At 52.5% G+C, this 17424-nt stretch overlaps 2 protein-coding genes across 4 annotated transcripts; both read right to left on the bottom strand.

Moving 5' to 3' along the window:
* Positions 1 to 1428: 1428 nt before the first annotated feature.
* BLCAP (BLCAP apoptosis inducing factor) lies at positions 1429 to 9153 on the bottom strand. Of its 2 annotated transcripts, none has more exons than XM_066199139.1 (2): positions 8908 to 9153; positions 1429 to 3044 (listed from the first exon to the last, which is right to left on the bottom strand). In XM_066199139.1, exon 2 carries the CDS (start codon positions 2957 to 2959, stop codon positions 2696 to 2698), a length of 264 nt encoding a protein of 87 aa, XP_066055236.1. In that variant the 5' UTR covers positions 2960 to 3044; positions 8908 to 9153; the 3' UTR covers positions 1429 to 2695. The 2 variants fall into 2 exon arrangements, with proteins under 2 accessions (XP_066055236.1, XP_066055237.1); XM_066199140.1 differs by lacking the exon at positions 8908 to 9153 and adding an exon at positions 5518 to 5532.
* A 2638-nt stretch (positions 9154 to 11791) lies between these two features.
* On the bottom strand, positions 11792 to 17158 carry PIGT (phosphatidylinositol glycan anchor biosynthesis class T). Of its 2 annotated transcripts, none has more exons than XM_066198641.1 (12): positions 16966 to 17158; positions 16402 to 16579; positions 15453 to 15580; positions 14866 to 14966; positions 14622 to 14708; positions 14285 to 14372; positions 14113 to 14210; positions 13684 to 13867; positions 13394 to 13594; positions 12685 to 12850; positions 12478 to 12561; positions 11792 to 12339 (listed from the first exon to the last, which is right to left on the bottom strand). In XM_066198641.1, the coding sequence occupies exons 1-12, from the start codon at positions 17144 to 17146 to the stop codon at positions 12087 to 12089; spliced, it is 1749 nt and encodes a 582-aa protein (XP_066054738.1). In that variant the 5' UTR covers positions 17147 to 17158; the 3' UTR covers positions 11792 to 12086. The 2 variants fall into 2 exon arrangements, with proteins under 2 accessions (XP_066054738.1, XP_066054739.1); XM_066198642.1 differs by having other exon boundaries at positions 13684 to 13849.
* Positions 17159 to 17424: the final 266 nt, after the last annotated feature.

Here is a 17424-nt window from a genome sequence, read left to right as displayed (position 1 = left end):
GCACTCTGGCCGTGTCTGCCCAGGCTCATCCCCATCTGTGCTGCACAGGCAGGGAAGCTGTGATGCTGCTTTTCAGAAGCCATCGGGTTCGACCTGTTCTGCACAGGCTGGTTTTTCACAGGTTCTTTATGGAGAAGGATGAACCAGGCATTAGCATGGGATGTGAGACTTTGTTGGGTGCCTCCTTCTGCCCGAGGCTTCCTGTCTGACCATGACAAAGTTGCTTTACTTTTTTTATCTTTGCAATGAAGATGGTATCTCAGGGCCCTAAAGAGGATAATAGAGTGTGCTGGGGAAGGCTGTGTGCACATCCAAGAGTGCTCCTTCTCTGCAGTAGGGGTGGGAGGCTTCTTACCGCATTGAAAGCTGTCCTGCAGCCTCCCTCTTTTGCTTTTTTTCGAGCTGGGTTTCATACAAGGCAAGAGCTCACAGCTGTACCTTGTCTTGAACCCCACGTACAAACCATGGCCTACTCTCATCCAAAGGGTTGCGTGGCTTTGTGGCTAGCATTTATTTCAATTGCTGTTAAGTGCAACTTGGCTAGTGAGCAACAGAAGTGTTCTCTTGACAGAACAGAGTGCATTCGCTTAAATACATCGAAACTGAAAAGTTGCTCAGAGCACAGCTGCACCATGGCTTGCAATGAGTGCCTTCCCCTCTCCTTTCCATTTGTTATTTATGCCTGAGCTGATGTGACAGCTACTGGGATTTCCCTCACCCTGACAGGTGACGGAGCTGTCACATCTATTTTTGATGTGGCACATGCTTTTCTTTAATCATGTAAACAATACTATGCCCTGAACTCTTTCCAAAGCCTGTCTGAGCTCCAGCAGCACAGCTCCCACAGCCTTTAACACTCTCAGGTGTTTCTGGGCACTGTTGGATCCCACAGTCTGTCTCTCCCCATTCTACACAGGGGCATGGCCAAGGCTGGGGAAGGGCTCACACCACCATGCGTGTCCCCCGGGATGGCTGGTGGCAGCTGGGCCGCCCGGAGCAGAGGGCCAGGCTGGGGTGAGGTGGTGTCATGGGATGGTCTGACACCACGTGGCCACTCAGCAGACACTTTTACTGTCGGCTCTGGGGATTAGCGGCTTCCAGGACACAGCTCCGGGGGTTAATTCTATAAGCAGCAAGGAAAAGGGGAATCTGTCACGTAAGTGCAGAGACACACACAGCACAGGAGGTGCTTCTGGTTGTGAGATGAGGCTGTTTAGGAATTGCCAGTCTGGCTCCCAGTCAGCCAAGGTCAGCTTAAACAGTCAGGAGGAGTCAGTGCTGGGAGCTACAGGGCAAACAGGCTCTGCCTCTTGCTGGAGACTGTTTGGGGTTGCTGTGCTGGGAACAGCACAATGCAGAGACACGTGATTGCTGGGCAAAGGCATCCACAATGAGCAGCCAATGCATCATGCTGGGCAGGAGGCCACAGACCAAAGTTTATAAAGCTTTATTAAACGTTTTGAACAGCTGTGCAATGAACAAACAATACTCTGGAAGTTTCACAACCTCATAGCTTGAACAGCCTCAGGACAGCAACAGCCACTTCTGCTGCTCTCCACCAGAAGACTGAAGGAAAGACAAACGAATGGCAAAGGGGAGGGAAACCTTCAAAGTTTACAGGTGTTTTGTGTCAACCTCTAAGGCTTCTCAAAAAGCAACCTCTGCCCCAGGCTGTAGGCCTGACCCACCACCACCCTGGATTTTCGACATCCCTCTGCCAGGGAAGCTGGAGACACCAAGCATTTTTCCAGCCTCTGCCCTTCTCCAGTCAGTAGCACCAGCACCTTCAGTCACCCCTGGCCCAAACCCATTATCTCTGAAAATGGCTGTAGCATTTACTGCTTTAAGCCATGCCTCCACCTCATGGACCCTCCCCTGCCCTGCCCACACCCAGCCTTTTGGGCTAGAGTGAGTTTTGTAGGGTAAAGCTCACAGTGGCTTCCAAAACCCTGTGTCTTGCAGCACGCTGGTTCTTTCTCCCTACAGTGAATACCTTGGTAAACCCAGGACATGGAGGAGGAGGGGAAGAGACAGTCTCTACTGCCTGTCAGGCTTTATAAAAGCAGCAGCATAACTGAGGCTTTCAGGCTGGGATCTTGGAGCATAGAGTTCAGAAAGCACTTCAGCAGTGCACACATCTCTTTGGCAGGCTGAGCAGGAGGAGATGACTCAACTGCCTCTGACTCCAGCAGCTTTTGGCCAAGTCCATTTGTGAGCTGTTGCACTCGCCCTTGATCAGCAAGGTGGGAAGGCTGGCTCCCCACAAAGAGAGACTGAGAGAATCTTGTAGCTATTCAAGCAGGATCAGAGGGCCAAGAGCCCTGAGTTAGACCACGGTGGCCTAATGCAGACAAGTGACACACAACTCCAGCACTCCCAGCTGGGCAGGGGCCAGCGGCTCAGGCTTCCAGCAGTTCTCAGTTGAGAGGGCTGGTGTCTGTTCCCGGTGATACGGGAAAGGAAAAAAAAGACTTCTGCTTCTAAAAAAGCAGGTGGTGCTGCCAGAGTTCACACAGTAAACGAGTCGAATTTCACAGGCAGAGTGGGAAGAATCTGCCACTCCAGTCCACGCACAGTTACAGGAAACAGGTTGTCCTTACTCCAGTCCCATACCCAACACCCCCCTCCTCCCCAGCCCCACCCCCTTTTTAAAAGCAAAACAAGAGCCCTCAGCAGACTGGAAGATTATGATTTTCTAGGTGCCCACTATGTTGGGATCGTGAGCTGATTCCGGCAACTGGGATCCTGTGCAGTGATACAAGAAGCAGTTCCCCCAGCAGCTGTAGCAGATGAGGAACAGAGCTGCCAGGAAGACCAAGGCACAAATTGTGCAAGGTTTCCGTTCCAGGAGAAAACTGAGCAGGTAGAATCCCATGAACATTGAGTGACTGAACCACAACGCTGGGTTGAGGGGCTTGGGTATGAGCAGGACAGGTAGCAACCACTGAAGGCAGTACATGGTGCCTGGCTGGGGCCTCGTAGGCAGTAGCAGTCAGATGTGCTCCAAAACAGGCCCCAGCAACTCCTCTGGAGGGCAGGCTGCTCTGTAGGGAGGGGAAAATGACAGACTGTCAGAGAAATGCAGGGAAAAAATCAACTGACATTCTTCTAAAGCTTCATTTACTCCCAAGCATCATATGCTGATTGAACTCTCAGTACTAAATTGTGGTGTGCCTTGGAGCTGGTGGAAACCTTCCTGCACCACTCAGCTGGGGACAGGATCAGCTGATGCTGGTATAGAAGTATGTCCTGTGTGCTCTGTTCTCAGGCCTTTATCCAGACTAACAGGTGAGACCCTTACAACATAGTGCAGGAACAGAAAGGGAGAGGTGGAAATGGGAAACAAGCTGCCAGAGCCTTCCCTCCACACATTGACCCAAGACAGTCCAAAGGCTTGAGTGATGATATAAAGAAATGCAGTTGAGGAGTAATCATTATTTGGTGCCACAGAGAAGCGTTAAGGAAGCGTTAGTGTAAGGAATTGTTCTGCAAACAAATAATAAAGTCTTCCAGCAGGACAGCACCAGACCAGCTACACATCAAGCTACCCAGGAAAGCCCTGGCAGTGTCCAGGCTGTAAAATAAAGGGGAGGACTGTCCCTTGCTTAAGGATTTATAATCCTGGCCAAACAGCTGAAGTCAGATAAGACAAAGTATGTGAATAAATCAAATGGGGGGACAGGCTCCAAACGGCAATTTCCGTAAGTGCTGTAAACACAGGATTTCCTCACTTGGATTATTGTAAAACCCTCTGGAAACTGAGCTTTAAGGGCCTTCCTTGGCAGGGATGGCAGCACACCCAAGTCCAGAAAACCTGCTCCTACCTTTAGCAACCACCTTAAGGACACTGTGTGCTTTTGTTTTTTTCCTTTGAAGCACTACAAACACCTTCAGGAATTTCAAAAGACTTTAGAAACAATAAATGCCTCACTCCCACTAAGAAGAGACTGGTGGGGACAGCTCCTTGCAGCAAGCCTTGTATCTGCAATCACTCAATGGAGCAGTGCTCCCTCAGAAGGATGAAGGGCTCAGCCGAGGCTGTAGGATTACAGCTGGGGGGTGGGAAGGTTAGTAGGATGAAGGAGTGAGAATGTAAACAAACAGCACATTCCACTGGCTCCTGTTGGCAGAGGGATTTCCTGGCTAAGGGAGGGAGAATGAGGGATTGCAGAGAAAAGCCAAGAGAAAACCACACGTGGTTCTCTTCCAAAAGAGAACACTGAGGTCAGACTTGTCTCGCAGGTACCAAAGGGCTCTGCTGTAGGCAGCAGGAAATGCCATCACCATGCACAGCACAATCTATTTTAATGTCAGAAGGAAAACACAGGAAAATATCTTCACCAGCACAAACATTATGTGGGGAAAGCACATTGTGCTGGTGCTCCTGCAAGGGAATGTTCTTCAGCAGGGCAGCTGGGGTTCAATTAATAAAACTAAGCTGCAGCTCAGTAGCCAAAGAGTGAGGAAAAAGTCATTTTATGCTGCAATACAGATAAAGCCAAGTCACAGGAATAAAGCTCCCAATGTTAGTCCAGCTTTAGACAGGCCACTCACTTTAAGGGCAAGTCTAGTCCCAAGCCTTTTCCCCCATCTATAAACTGGAATTAGCTGTTACTCATTTCGTAACAAAACATGCCATCTGCTTGCCTTTGTGAATTGCTCAGATGTTTCTGGAGTAAACAATACCACAGAAGTACTAGAGAACTTTTTTCCAAGGGGAAGAATGGGGAGAAAAAGATCTAACAACTAATATTCGAACAGGAAGGTAATTAAATCCCATCACCCAACTTTTCAGTTCAGATTGCATTGAATGCAACAAAGTTGTACTGAATCAATGATCTGCAGCTGCCTTAATTCTCCTTGAATGTTCCCTTCTTGAAGTTTCCTGCAATTTTTTTTTCTCCCAAGTGCTCCAAGCACTGAGCATTAAAAATCACTGCCTAAACACCATGTCATGTTTTTGCTAGATCCAGCCCTAAATTGTATCAGCTCGACTTCTGTGGCAATTTGTGTCACCTGTTCTTGAAGCTTCAGTTTAAAATGCCTAGGTTGCTTTGGGTTTTCTGTCTCTAGAGTAAAGAAATGGGTAAAGAATTTGTCTTGTTACGTAGCACAAGCCTGAAACAAAGAACTGGAATTTTTCAGAACTAATGTCACAGCTCTCAGCTTTAATAGGGTCATGTATCACTATTGAGCCTTTAGACCCAAACTTTACAACTGACTACAGTTAGAAAATTATGATAATTTGTGTTGTAGCTACACTTTGTACTTTATGGTCTGGCCTCCTCACTCCTACAATGCTCTGAATAGTAACACTCTAAGCATCTAAGCTTTGCTTGAGCACTTCTACAAACACAAAGCCACCTCAGAACAAGTTACTCGTTTTTAAATATTACTATTTCCTGCAAGAACCAGTCACATGTAACAGTCAATGCAACCACTGCAAAATAAAGAATCATTTAATGGTAGTTATTTTTACTATGAAGTTTCAATGCCAATGCCCTTCAACCTACAAACCTCTTGAATCTCTGCCAAATGCAGCCATTCAAACAGTTGCTCTTTGTATCTGTAGTCAGTCTGCCTGTATTCTCACCTGCCCATTCACTACCAACCAGTTCAAGGTTGAGGACCCTTTGCTGTATCCCACAGCTGATCCTAGACAAAGTATTTACTACTAGAAGTTGCTACAGCCCTATCTCCTCAAGGGACTTTCCACTAGCAAGGTAAGTGCTCTTCACTAGAGATTCTTTGTACAGCTGGCATTGAGACTGAGTTTTCTTTACACTCCATTGATCAAAGAGAAACAGCAGCTCCTGCTTATCAGCTCTTTACTGAGCAGGGAACATTCTCCTTCATGCCCAGGACAGGAAGATCCTTCTGGAAGCCACAACAATGTTTGGTTTTGCTTGGTTTCTCAAGCAAGGTGAAATTCGCAAATTAAAGCTTCCTACCTTGTCTTTGTCCCCTCCTCACAATCCAAACCAAACATTACCACGTTCCAGAGCAAATAACAACCTGTCACCCAACAGGACTGGTTTCACAACTGCATCCTGCTTTTCCTCAACCAGTTGCTCTCGTCCTCCCCTGCCTGACTCACCTCTTGCCTCAGCCAGCCCAGGGTCCCGCTATCCCCAAACCTGCTCCTGTGCTGCTCCTCCTGTCACCTGATGTGGTGGCCGCTCATCTTTACCTGACAGCTCCTTCCCACGTCCTCCTTTTGCCCCTCTACAGCTCTTGGAGCCACTTGAACTCACTTCAGACCCCTCAGCAGCAGAGCTGGTGATGCTCCCACTGTGGCCCAGTCTGATCTCCACTGCCAGAGCCTCCTCCTGCCAGTTCCTGCAGGCAGAGGAGCAGCCAGGGGAGGTTCCCTGCACACCTCAGTAAACAAGCACCAATATTTTTCCACATGCTTATTAGCTGGCTTCCATTGCATTCCAAGCCCTCCCTGCTGTCATCTTCCCTCCCAAAAACATTCAGGTCCTACTGGTGTAAGTTTGTGCGAAGGATTTTGGAATTCCAGTGCAAAGGCAGCAGCAGACTTTTCCCAAGCAGAAACAAAATTTCCATTATGACAGGTCTAGAGTGAGTAGCACAGTGCTTTGCAACGGATCAGTCACGTTTTGGAATAAACCCACCTGAGGAGCTAGCAAGCTGTTTCTTCATATTCTACAAACTCAGCAACTAACACACTGAGAGCTGTTCCTACACCATAGGTTTGACACATCAGAATGCCAATACCAAGTCTGTACTTTCCTAAAGAACGTTTGAATTCTTTAACAGTCCATTACCCTGGAAAAAGGAGAATAATCAGCCAGCTTTCCCTAAGCACATCAAGGGTAAGCTTGTTCAGACCTTACTAAGGCAGCCTTTAAGCCAGTGCTGTCCACACAGAACTCCCCCAGCAGATGCTATAGAAAGTCTCCCGGGCTGAGAGCTCAAAGGCCTGCAATAAAACACTGAGTAACCTTTTTACTGGGGCATGCTGGCATCATCCTCCCCCTTTCCCAAGAGCTGAAGTCTCTGCTTGTGATGAAAAGCCACACTGGTTAGACAGAAGTCTCTCAAGTTATCCAGTGCACATAAACTGAAGAGTAAGCCTCAGGGATGTGTTTCTTACCTCCAATGCTCACCTGTCTGCTTAAAATTGTTTTAACCAAAAACCCTGTCACAACTACTAACTGATGTGTGTGGGCAGTGCTTCACCCTGCCAGCTTGTGTTCAAAACCAACTCAAATATCACACGGCACCCAAAACAGCTGCTGAAAAATGCACAACATCTAAAGCACTGGGACAAAAAGAGAGATGAAGAACTATCAAGTGACAAGTTTGAAGAGTTCAGCTAAGAAAAGCAACAGTAGAGCAGCTTCCCAGATGCCAACCCTCTGTCGTAAATCCAAGAACCATAACTGCTCAAACTTTAAAACCTATTTGCAGCAGGGATTAACTTCTCTTGGGGTTTTTTTTCAGCCTTGCCTCCATTATTTCAATTTTTTTAAAAGCTTTATCTGCTGGTATGACTCAGCTGGAAAGAGAGAGTCTATAATTTTTGGCAAAGGCCTTACCCTAGCCTTGACTCATGCCTTGGACACTTGATGTAAACTCAGAAATGGTGCAATGTAATCACAACAGTTTCCAAAAGGAGCAACAAATCCTTTATTAACCAAGCCTTGGGGTGAGTGTTCTGATTTCTCAAGCTAGACACAAGCCAAAACAACTCACTTGGTGAAAAGTGGAGGCTCTCTGTTGAGCCACCACCTTCAAAGCTGCCCTCAGAGCTTCATTCTTGACAGGGGATGGATTAGCTTTTGTCCAGAGGCAGCACCCACTCCATCTGGGCTGCAATGCCCTCACTGCACCAGGTGAATCCTCCTCCACCCACGAGCAGGAAGGCAGAGGAGAGATCCAAACTAAAACTGTTTTTTTCAGAGAGCTTGGAATGGGCCTGGAAATCATCAGGAATCACAGGAGCAGAAGCTTAAGTCAGGCAGTTCTGTGGTGGGAAGAGATGTCAGCAGTCACAGTTGTCATCTGAAGTATTACTACTTTCATTTGGACTAATTCATTAATTTTCAGAGGTCCTCATTCCCACCTTCTGCCTTTGCTTAACTGCCAAAGATCACAACTTCCAGGCCCATTCCAAGTTCCCTGAGAAAAGTACTTTTAATTTGAACCCCTTATCTACCTTTTGTGCCGTCAGCAGGCTTCAGAGGTCCAAATACAGCCTGCTAAGGGTGAGTTTTCTGCATGTCAGATTAGGAAAGGCAAAAATGCTGTTTGGGCAGGTATGAGGAGTTGTGACCTATAGTTTGGAAAGACAAAGGTTACTGCACTATGACAGGACTTGCAAGGTCCATTGAAATGTTTCAGTACCAGGGAAGAACGGAAGAGTTCAGCATCTTGCGGACCACATTTAAGAGCTCGTTTTGGCTCTTCTCTTGCACTTCCATGTGGGGTACCACGAGCAATGCTCGTATGACAGAACAGGCTGTAAACTCACTTTGTAGCTGGCTCAAAGCACGTACGGGGGGCTCGGGGAGGGTGCCTGGCCGCTGTATTCATTGCCTATCACAGAATATCCCTGGCTGGAAGGGACCCACACGGCCCATCCCAGTCCAGCTGCCCGGACAAAAGCCACGCAGAGCATTGCGCTGCCCTGGAGAGAAACCGGCCCGGGTTTCCTTTCCGAAGGCGCTAACGAGAGCTCCGGGAGCAGAGGGAAGGGAGGGGAGGGCACACACAGCGCTGTTTCTTCCACGCCGACACCGAGCTCAGGGTCGGATGAAGCCTTTTCCACCCCGGCGCACGCAGGGCGGCGAGCGCGCGGCTCCTCCGCGCCGGGGAAACCTTCCCCGCTCTCCCCGCGAAGCTCGGGGGTCCCCCCGCCGGGCCCCGGCCCGTACTCACCGCGCGGTGCCGCCGCCTCACGCCGCCATCCCGGGGCCGCCCTGAGGAAGGAGGGAGAGGCCGCCGGGGAGCCGGGGAACGCCCCGCAGGCCCCACGCGGCCGGCCGGGTGTCGGCGGGAGCGCTGCCGGCCCCGGAGCTCGGCGGCTCCGGCAGCGGGACGGGACGGGACGGGACGGGACGGGACGGGACGGGAGCGGCCGCTCCTCAGGCGGGTCCGGGCAGCCCCGCGCGCCGGGAGCGGAGCGCGGCCCGTGCTGCGCCTGCGCGGAGCGCGCTGCGCCTGCGCACGGCGCGGGCGGCGCTGGGAGCCGGGCTCGGCCCGCGGCTGCGCCGGGCAGGAGCGATTCCTGCGTTTGCGGGGTCTCGTCACGGGCCGCGCTGCTCACGGCTTCCGCACGACGGGCAGCTGCCATCTCTTCGCTCTCGTGACCAGTGACAGGAATGGCCTGCAGTTGTGGCAGGGCAGGGCTGGGCTGGATATTAGAAAAAGGATTTTCATCCAGAGGGTGGCCGGGCACTGGAACAGGCTCCCCAGGGCAGCGGTCACAGCACCAGGCCTGTCTGAGTTCCAGAAGCGTTTGGACACCGCTCTCAGGCACAGGGTGGGGTTCCTGCGGTGTCCTATGCAGGGCCGGGAGCTGGACTCGAAGATATTCATGGGTCCCTTCCAACTCAGAATATTCTGTGGTTATTATTGAATTGTGTTTGCACGATGCATTGCGCCTTGTGCTGTGCTGTCTCACAGAGCCATGGAGTCCAGCAGGGCTGGGCAGGGAGCACTGCAGGCCGTCCAGCCGCCCCCCTGCTCCACTGAGTCCCTTCGAGCACAGTGCTCCGGATCGTGTTCAGGAGGCATGGGAATATCTCCAGGGAACGACCTCAGTGGCAGCCGGAGGTCACCCATGCAGTAAAATTGTTCATGGTCATGTGGAACTTCCAGTGTTCTTGTTAGCTCATCCCACTGTTCAGCACCACCAGGGAGAGCCTGGCTCCATCCTCAGAACACTCTCTGCAGCTGCTCCCAGGCATTGATAAGGTCCCCTCTCAGTTGTCTCTCCTCCAGCCTAAACAGCTCCAGCTCCCTCAGCTTTTCCTCCTGAGAGAGATGCCATCTTCACAGCCCTCCCCTGGGCTCGCCTCTGGGAGCTCCATGTGTCTCTCCTATACTGAATAACCCAAAGGAGCCCAAGGGAAAGAAGAAAGATAGTCCAGGAAAAACAAAAAAACCCCAAAGACCAAAATCTGGCATTTTCACAACCATTTCAAACCCACACAGCCACGGTTGGAGAGCCACCCACATTTCCCACGGTTTTCCACTTGGCTGGCCTGTGCATTTGATGGTTATCATAAGACCTGCTCTCCCAATGGCTGGCGAGCGTGTATCCAGCCTGGAATAGTTTCCCTCTGTTCTGCCATTATTCTGGTCTGACCTCTTTATGGGATGTTTAAAATTCCTGGTTTATGGCACTGCATAGGAATGACCCTAAAGCCTTTGGCTGATGCCAGCTCTGATGGTTCATAGCAAAAATAACTACTAGATGGCAGCTGATGATTCCCATGGCACTCCATGACCACTCAGGGGACTTCAGGATCCCACCTAACACCAGCAGCAGGCAGGCTTCATCTGGGGAACTGGGCTGCTCCCATCTGCTCCAGCCCATGCTGCTGGCTGCAGTCTGCAGGACTGATCTTGGATCCAACCTGACACAACTTCAGGTCTCCAAATCGTTACTCAAACTGCAATGTGGACCCTCATGCCTAAGACAGCTGTGGGAGCTGTGTGCTCACTTGGGTTCTGGTTGTAGTTTCAGCTCTCTATAAAGAAATGCCATTTTGCACTTGAAGCCTGGCTGGCAGAGCTGTAGCTGGAAGCAGCATGAGCTCCCAGCCCCACAGCACCTTTTTCAGCGGGCAGGAACAGAGAGGGATCGTCCAAAACTCGTATTTCAGCAGGCTCTGCAGGCTGCATGGAGCCATCCAGTGGATTGGATCTGTAAGGAGCCGCAGAGTAAAGAGCCTCTCTGGCATGGAAGGGAAAGGTAATCTCAGGCCAGTGGGAAGAGATTGTTCTGTGCAGGACAGGAGGCCATGGGTTTTTATGGCCTTTCTGTTCCAGCAGAAGCTCTTAAAGGACCTCTGGCTGTGCTCTGCTTTGGTTCTGAGGAATATTTCTTCCGAAGATTTCCCTGTTCTTTGTTTAGCTGATTGTGAGCAGTGTCTGTTCCAATCACAAAAGCCACATCTGAGATGGAAAGGGCGTACCCCTGAAAGCAGCGCGGTCAGAGGCCAAGCAGCACCACCACTGACCTCCTGCTGCTGTGTGAACCACGAAAGGGTGGTAATTTGTGTTTTGAGAAAATAACTGAGGAGCACAGTGGTGCCAGTGTTCCTGCACTCCCAGCCCAGGGCTGGCTGCAGCTCAGCATTTGGGGTCTGCTGAGCCAAGGCTCCCCAAAGCCTCAGGGGCACTGTGGATACAGAGGAGAATCTTGTGCTGTGGCAGAGGGGTGAGCAGGTGGAGGGTTTCAAAATCCTGCAAATAGAAGTTGGGAGCAAGAGAATCTTTTTCCTGTGAAAGAAAATAAGCCTTTGCTGTTGGTGAGGGGGCAGACATACACTGTGCCCAACAATTGATTTGCAAACTGATCCAATGTGGCCAAGTGTGACAGGACACATATAGGTGAAACATGGCAATTGTGAAGGGTGAGATGTTAGAGCAGATGAATCCCTCTCTTTGCTGCAGATTAAATCCCCCTGCCTGGTCCTGCCTGCATCAAATCCCAGCTGATCCAAGCAGTGTGCTACAGACTTGGCAGCTCACAGTCTTAGAGGGTCAACTCTGCTTGTGAGCTGAGAAAGAAAAAACAGCCAGAAGCAGCACAAACGTACAAAACACTCAAGTTTATTTCCAGCACCATTCCCAGCATGTAAGTAATGCCTCTCCCAAACAGAAGTCATTTACTTTTCCCAGTCCCATAGCAGTGCAGTTCAGTAGTCAATGGGCTTAGAGCCATTTCCCATCTTAGCAATGGAAGTGGTCTCTCAGCTTTTTGGATCCAGGAGAGATCCAGGCAGCAAAACAGAAAAAGCTGCTTCCAGCAAGACAAGAGGCAGCAGTGCTCTGCTCTCTGTGTCCCCACAGAGCCCTGCAGGCAGTGCTGGCTGCCCTGGTTCGTCTCAGAGTGGGGGTACCCCCCTGAATTTTCGGATGACGTTGGCCAGCCGCTTGGCCAGCCCGCCCCGGCTGGGCTCCTCCACGTGGAACGTTCTGGTCAGCAGGTTGTAGAAGGAGCCGTAGCACACGGCCACCACGGTGCAGGTGAGGCAGATGACGTTGTAGGGCATGCTGAAGTCTGGTGTGGGCAGGTTCACCAGCAGTGGCTCTGTGTACAGGCGCACAAAATAGCTGGAGCCATCGGAGGAAGGAAACCTGGAGAGTGGAAGAAGGAAAGGCAGGGTCAGCCTGCACAGGACAAATGCCTCATGCTCACCAGAGAGGATGAGAGCAGCCACAGCCTGCAGGTTGTGGCACAGCCCCACTCCCCGGCACAGGCACAGGCACACTCACAGCGAGGTGAAGAGAGGGCTCTGCTCCACATCCATGTTCTTCATTGCAGTGACACTGGGCACCAGGGCACTGAGCACAGATGAACTAAGAGCAAAAAGAACATGTCAATGTCAGTCCTGACAGCAAAGACATCTCCTGGGCAGAGACCTGGGCAGTAAGTCCTATGCAAAGCCCAGAAAGAGATGAGGAGCTGAGGAATGTCCTTACCCAACATAAAAGCCGTGATTGGGGTCAGGTGGGTACTCTGTCCACTTCAATAAGGCCCTCTCAAACTGGATTGTGATCTTGGTGACAGAGTTGGCTGGCAGCTGGATCAGCATTTCCAAGAGGTGAGGCCGTCTCCGGTCCTGGGCTGGCTGGTAGTGGATGTAACCTAACCCCAGAGAGATTTCAGCAATGGCACCAGGGGGACCTTCTCCAATCTCACACTGCCTAGACAACAACCATGACGTGGGTGATCCTGCTTCCACTGTCCTGAGAGACTGTCCTTGTCTTTTCTGGGCAAGTGAAGATGTACCATAGCAAAAAGCATATGTTAAAGTTAAATTTACCTGGTCTTTAAAGCTAGTGACCCATAAAAGTCAGGTATTCATAAGCAAAGGTATAAATGCAAAATAAAACCCAATCATCAGTTTTAAATTGAGCTTCCTGGGCTACAAAAATTAATTCATGTTGGTTTAAACCCTTGTTGGATAATGAAATACCATCCACGTGCCTCTTATAAATAAAACAGACTTAAGGTTTTCATCGGCTGTGAGCACTGAACTTGGGGCGAGGAAAACATCCTAAAATGTTTTTGTTTTGTCCAGTTCCCCAGTGATCACTGGGGCCCGAGGGAGGGACTAAACCATCTTTGGCATGAGCTGCTCATGCCAAGGGAATCGGGTGGCGTGTGCTGCTTGTGGGCTTTACTTACTGGGCTTGTTTTCCTTCCCTTTAGTGATGATGGTGAGGGTGTCCACGTAGAGCCGCAGGTACCAGGGCACAGTCTCCAGCAGGATCACGGGGAAGGCTCGGTAAGGGTGAGTGTTGTAGATGAGGGTGCAGATCTCCCCGGTCTGCAGCCCGTACCCCCCCACGTAACGCTGGGCGTGCAGTGTGGGAATGGGCATTTCCGCTGTGGGAGAGGGAGGACAGGAGTGGGGTGATTCTCAGCCCTGCAGCCCTGGCCAGTGGTGCGGATGAAGTGAAGCTCTGCTCACTCACAGCTGTCCTGAGGCCGCTTCCACTTCAGCTGCACGTTGAGGCTGCGAGATGTGTTGAAGAGTGAGGGGCTCAGCAGGTCATAGACAGCATAGGTCTTCTTGTCCCCCTGGACAATAGCTTCGTGTACTGATGTTGGAGGGGGGGACACTTCCAATAGCTCCTTTTCCTGAGGAAAGGAAATGGACTGTGAAAGGAAAAAGTGCCCCTTGAAGAAACTGGCAGCACTGGGTGAAGTCCCTCCAGGTAGCCCTGAGCTTTCCCACCCAACAGCCAGCTCTCTGCTCTTGCTAACACCAGCAGGCTCATCCCCTCAGCCCTGCTCAGAGTGAGGAAAGCACCTCCCTTTGTTAGCCCCTGAGGGACCAGGCATGCAGGGGATGGAGGTGAGGACTGTGGGAGCAGGGCATGCTTTCTGGCCCATGAGCTTACCTTGTTCTTAGGGGAAATGTCAACGTAGACTTTGCTCTGAGATGCCAGAGGACATGTGTCAGTCAGCGTGCGAGAGAACATCTTAAAGAGGGACCAGTCTGTGGGAAGCAAGGTCAGGTGGCAAGTCAAGTGCTGCAGGCTGGGAGCGCTTGAGCACAGCCACCAAGCTTACCTTTCTTTCCTTGGCCGCTGGCAAAGAAGTCAAAGACCACAGTGAGGGTCTGTCTGAGCTCCCAGGACATAGCCAGGCAGGAGGCATCCTGGACAAGAAAGAGACAAGCAGCTCTGATCAGTTTCTGGAGGGGGAGGACACCAGGATGGAGCTGGAACTCCACCAGGATTGCAAGATTTCCATTGGGGCTACCAGAGAAGCAGGATGACAGCTGTGTTAGACACAGTGAACCCATCACAGGGCAGATGGGCACACCAGCATGATACTTGCAACGTGACAAAGTGGCTTTGGATTTTCTCTTGGGGTGTTCAGGGAGGGAGCTGAGGCCAGCACTTACCCTGCAGATGGGGCGGATGTGCACTGCCTGGGAGTGGTAGCTGCTGTGGAACAAGCGCTCGGCCTTCAGCAGCACAGCGAGCCCGGCCTGCAGGGAACAAAGGGGAAACTCAGCCCCTGCCCTGTCCTCTGCTCCCACCGAGAGAAAGGCCCTGAGGGGACTTCCCAGTGCACACTCCCAGATTGCTGCTGGGAGCCCAGCTCCATCAGGAGTGACCCAGTTAGGCAGCAGGACTTGTCTTTACCTTTGAGCCACACGGCAGCAGCTTCTTCCAAGGGGTGAGGTTCTCTGTGCAGACGACTTCCCGGGGCAGGACAGCGTAACGCAGGAGGTGGTGATCCGTCCCTGGGCAGGGACAGGGAGGTTAGCAGGCTGATATTGCTGCAGCCATGAGGGACAGCAGCAGACCTCTTCCACCCCCAGTGTACCCTACAAGCCACCACCCTCTCAGTATGCCTGAAATGCCATGAGCTCCACCAGAAGTAGATCCCACTCTGTTCAGAGTGATTGCAAAGAATAAGCAAGAATATATTCTAGTGGATTTTTTTTGTGAGTGCTTTAAATCCTGTAGTCCTCATTGTTTTGTAAAACACTTTTCATAGAGACAGGTAAGAGCCTGGGAGCATCTGCCATGTACTACTTGTGGGTTTCCTCTGTTTAAATCCACGCCTTGTTTATTGGGAGAGGAAATCCTTCCAGGAAGAGGTTAACAGATGCTGTTGAACACACCCAGACCCAGAGTTATTGCAGGATCTGCACCTGGAATGCTGGCAATGGCACGAGGCAGAACTAAAGTGAGAGGCAAGAATGAGAGGGCAGAGCTAGGCTCACCATTGGCTAAACCCAGGGGTTTGAAGGATGCTGTTGGAATCACTGTGTTGGTCGAGTCAATGAAGTTGAGAGAAGCACAGAATATTCCTGAAAGGATGTTACTCAGCTCTTTCCAGGCTTTGTCAACACTGTGTGAGAACAGACACCAGAGATTACTCAGCAGCTCAAATCCTTGAAACAACAAGTGGTAAGTCAGTAACATTCAGTAAACACAGGGGGGTGACCACCCTGGGTTACCAAAGCTGCATGGAGTGTGCAGAGAGACAGCTGGGCTTGCACCCCCCAGCTCTCTTGGTATTTTATTCTGACACATCAGATTTGAGGGACAGCAGGGACACACAGACATCACACAGCCAAGGGACGTGGCAGTGGGCACAGCTGGTATGTGAGGAGAGGGGCCAGGGGAGCAGGGAGCATGCAGGAGGTGTGTGTGAATGGGGAAGGGGCTGTGAGACCCAAAGCAATGCCTTGGTGCAGCTCCAAAGGCTGACCCAACCAGCAGACAAGGAACATGACACTTGCAGGGAGGAGAGAGCTCTGTGAGTCCCCACAGGGCTGCTGCAGCTTGAACAGGGGTGGTGTGCTAAGGGAGATGGTGGCAGGTATTGGATGGGAGTCAAAGGAAGTGAGTCACAGATGAGAGGTCAAGATATAGCCCCACTGTATTAGCACAGCAAGGGGTTTGTCATCACAGAGCCCACAAGGGAATTCCTTGGGCCTTTAGTGATCAAGGATTTTCCCTCAGCACCACATCCTGTCCTGTGAACAGACGGGGTATGTTCCGGGTTTTTTTAGAGCTACTCCTGGGCTCTTCTTTCCAGCAGACATTTTTCAACCCAGGAGGCCCGCTCACACACTGTGGCTGCCTCATGAGAGACGAGCAACAGCTCCTGGGAGCAGCAGCCACAGAGGGGACCAAGAGGGACAGATCCATGGCTGGGGTACCTACTCGGTGACCGTGGGCTGGAACCAGACCCAGAGCTCAGCGCCAGCGGGTGCCTGGAGGGGCGGCTGCCCCCAGTACCGGGTGCGCCAGAAGCCCTGGGTGAGCGCGAGGTGGAGCTCCCGCACGCCCAGCGCGGCCACCAGCCGCCCCAGCGCCTTCGGGAAGAGCCTGTAGTGAGAGACTGTGGGCAGCGTTAGTCCCTGCCCATCTCATCCCCCGAGGCCTTCCCCTGACATCACACCACGGCCTGCCCAAACATGACGTCACCCGGACACCGCCTCTGCCTGCAGCATCAACACAGCCCTCTTGCATCACGGCCCCCAGCCCCGTCGTGTGATGTCACCGCAACCCTCCGTCACCGCAGCCTCGCTCTGCCCGGTCCTGCTCACCTCACCCCCGCCTCTGACGTCACTCGCACCGCTGACGTCATCGATCCAGGCAAACCATCACGTCGCGTGGTCCCTCCGCGATAGCCCCGCCCCTGCGCCGCGCCCCAGCCAATAGCGGCGCGGTCCGCCCCCGGGCCAGCCAATAGCGGCGCGGTCCGCCCCGGCGGGCCCGCCCTACCTGAGCCCCGCTGCAGGTCGGCGTCCCAGCGCGTGCGGAACTGGAAGGTGGCGGCCACATCGCCGGTGGGCAGCGGGCTCAGCAGCAGCTCCTCCCGCAGCGCATCCCGCCGCTCCCGCGACGCGTCCGCCCGCCCGGGCCCTGCCGCCGCCAGCAGCAGCAGCAGCAACAACGCCGCCATCCCGCCGCCCACCCCACCCCGCCCCGCCCCCCCGCTTCCGCTTCCGCCCGCGCCGCCAATGGCGCCGCTTCCGGGGCTGCCATGGAGACGCGCAGCGCCCCGGGCCGCGGGGCTGTCCTGGCCTGGCACCGGGAGGTGCTGAACCGAGCGAGCCGGGAGCCTCCGCGGGGGGAAGCGCCGGCCTGGCTGTGCCTACGCCCGCCCCCGGCCCAGGAGCGAGCGCCAGCGCTTGCACAGAGCGGCAGAATATTCTGCGCCGGAAAGGAGCCACAGGGATG

The sequence above is a fragment of the Chamaea fasciata genome, unplaced genomic scaffold (assembly GCF_029207755.1).
Source record: "Chamaea fasciata isolate MVZ Bird 193981 ecotype frontalis unplaced genomic scaffold, bChaFas1.0.hap1 SCAF_17, whole genome shotgun sequence".
NCBI classification, from domain to species: domain Eukaryota; kingdom Metazoa; phylum Chordata; class Aves; order Passeriformes; family Sylviidae; genus Chamaea; species Chamaea fasciata.
The sequence above is the reverse complement of the archived record's forward strand: the minus strand, read 5'-3'. Positions and strand labels throughout refer to the sequence as shown.

Coding starts and splice junctions, on each gene's coding strand:
- BLCAP (XM_066199139.1), bottom strand. CDS start 2,959: ATGTACTGCCTTCAGTGGTTGCTACCTGTCCTGCTCATACCCAAGCCC.
- PIGT (XM_066198641.1), bottom strand. CDS start 17,146: ATGGCGGCGTTGTTGCTGCTGCTGCTGCTGGCGGCGGCAGGGCCCGGG. Junction 13,595..13,683: donor GAAGCGGCCTCAGGACAGCT/GTGAGTGAGCAG, acceptor CCTCTCCCACAG/CGGAAATGCCCATTCCCACA. Junction 12,340..12,477: donor AGCCCTCTCTTCACCTCGCT/GTGAGTGTGCCT, acceptor TCCACTCTCCAG/GTTTCCTTCCTCCGATGGCT.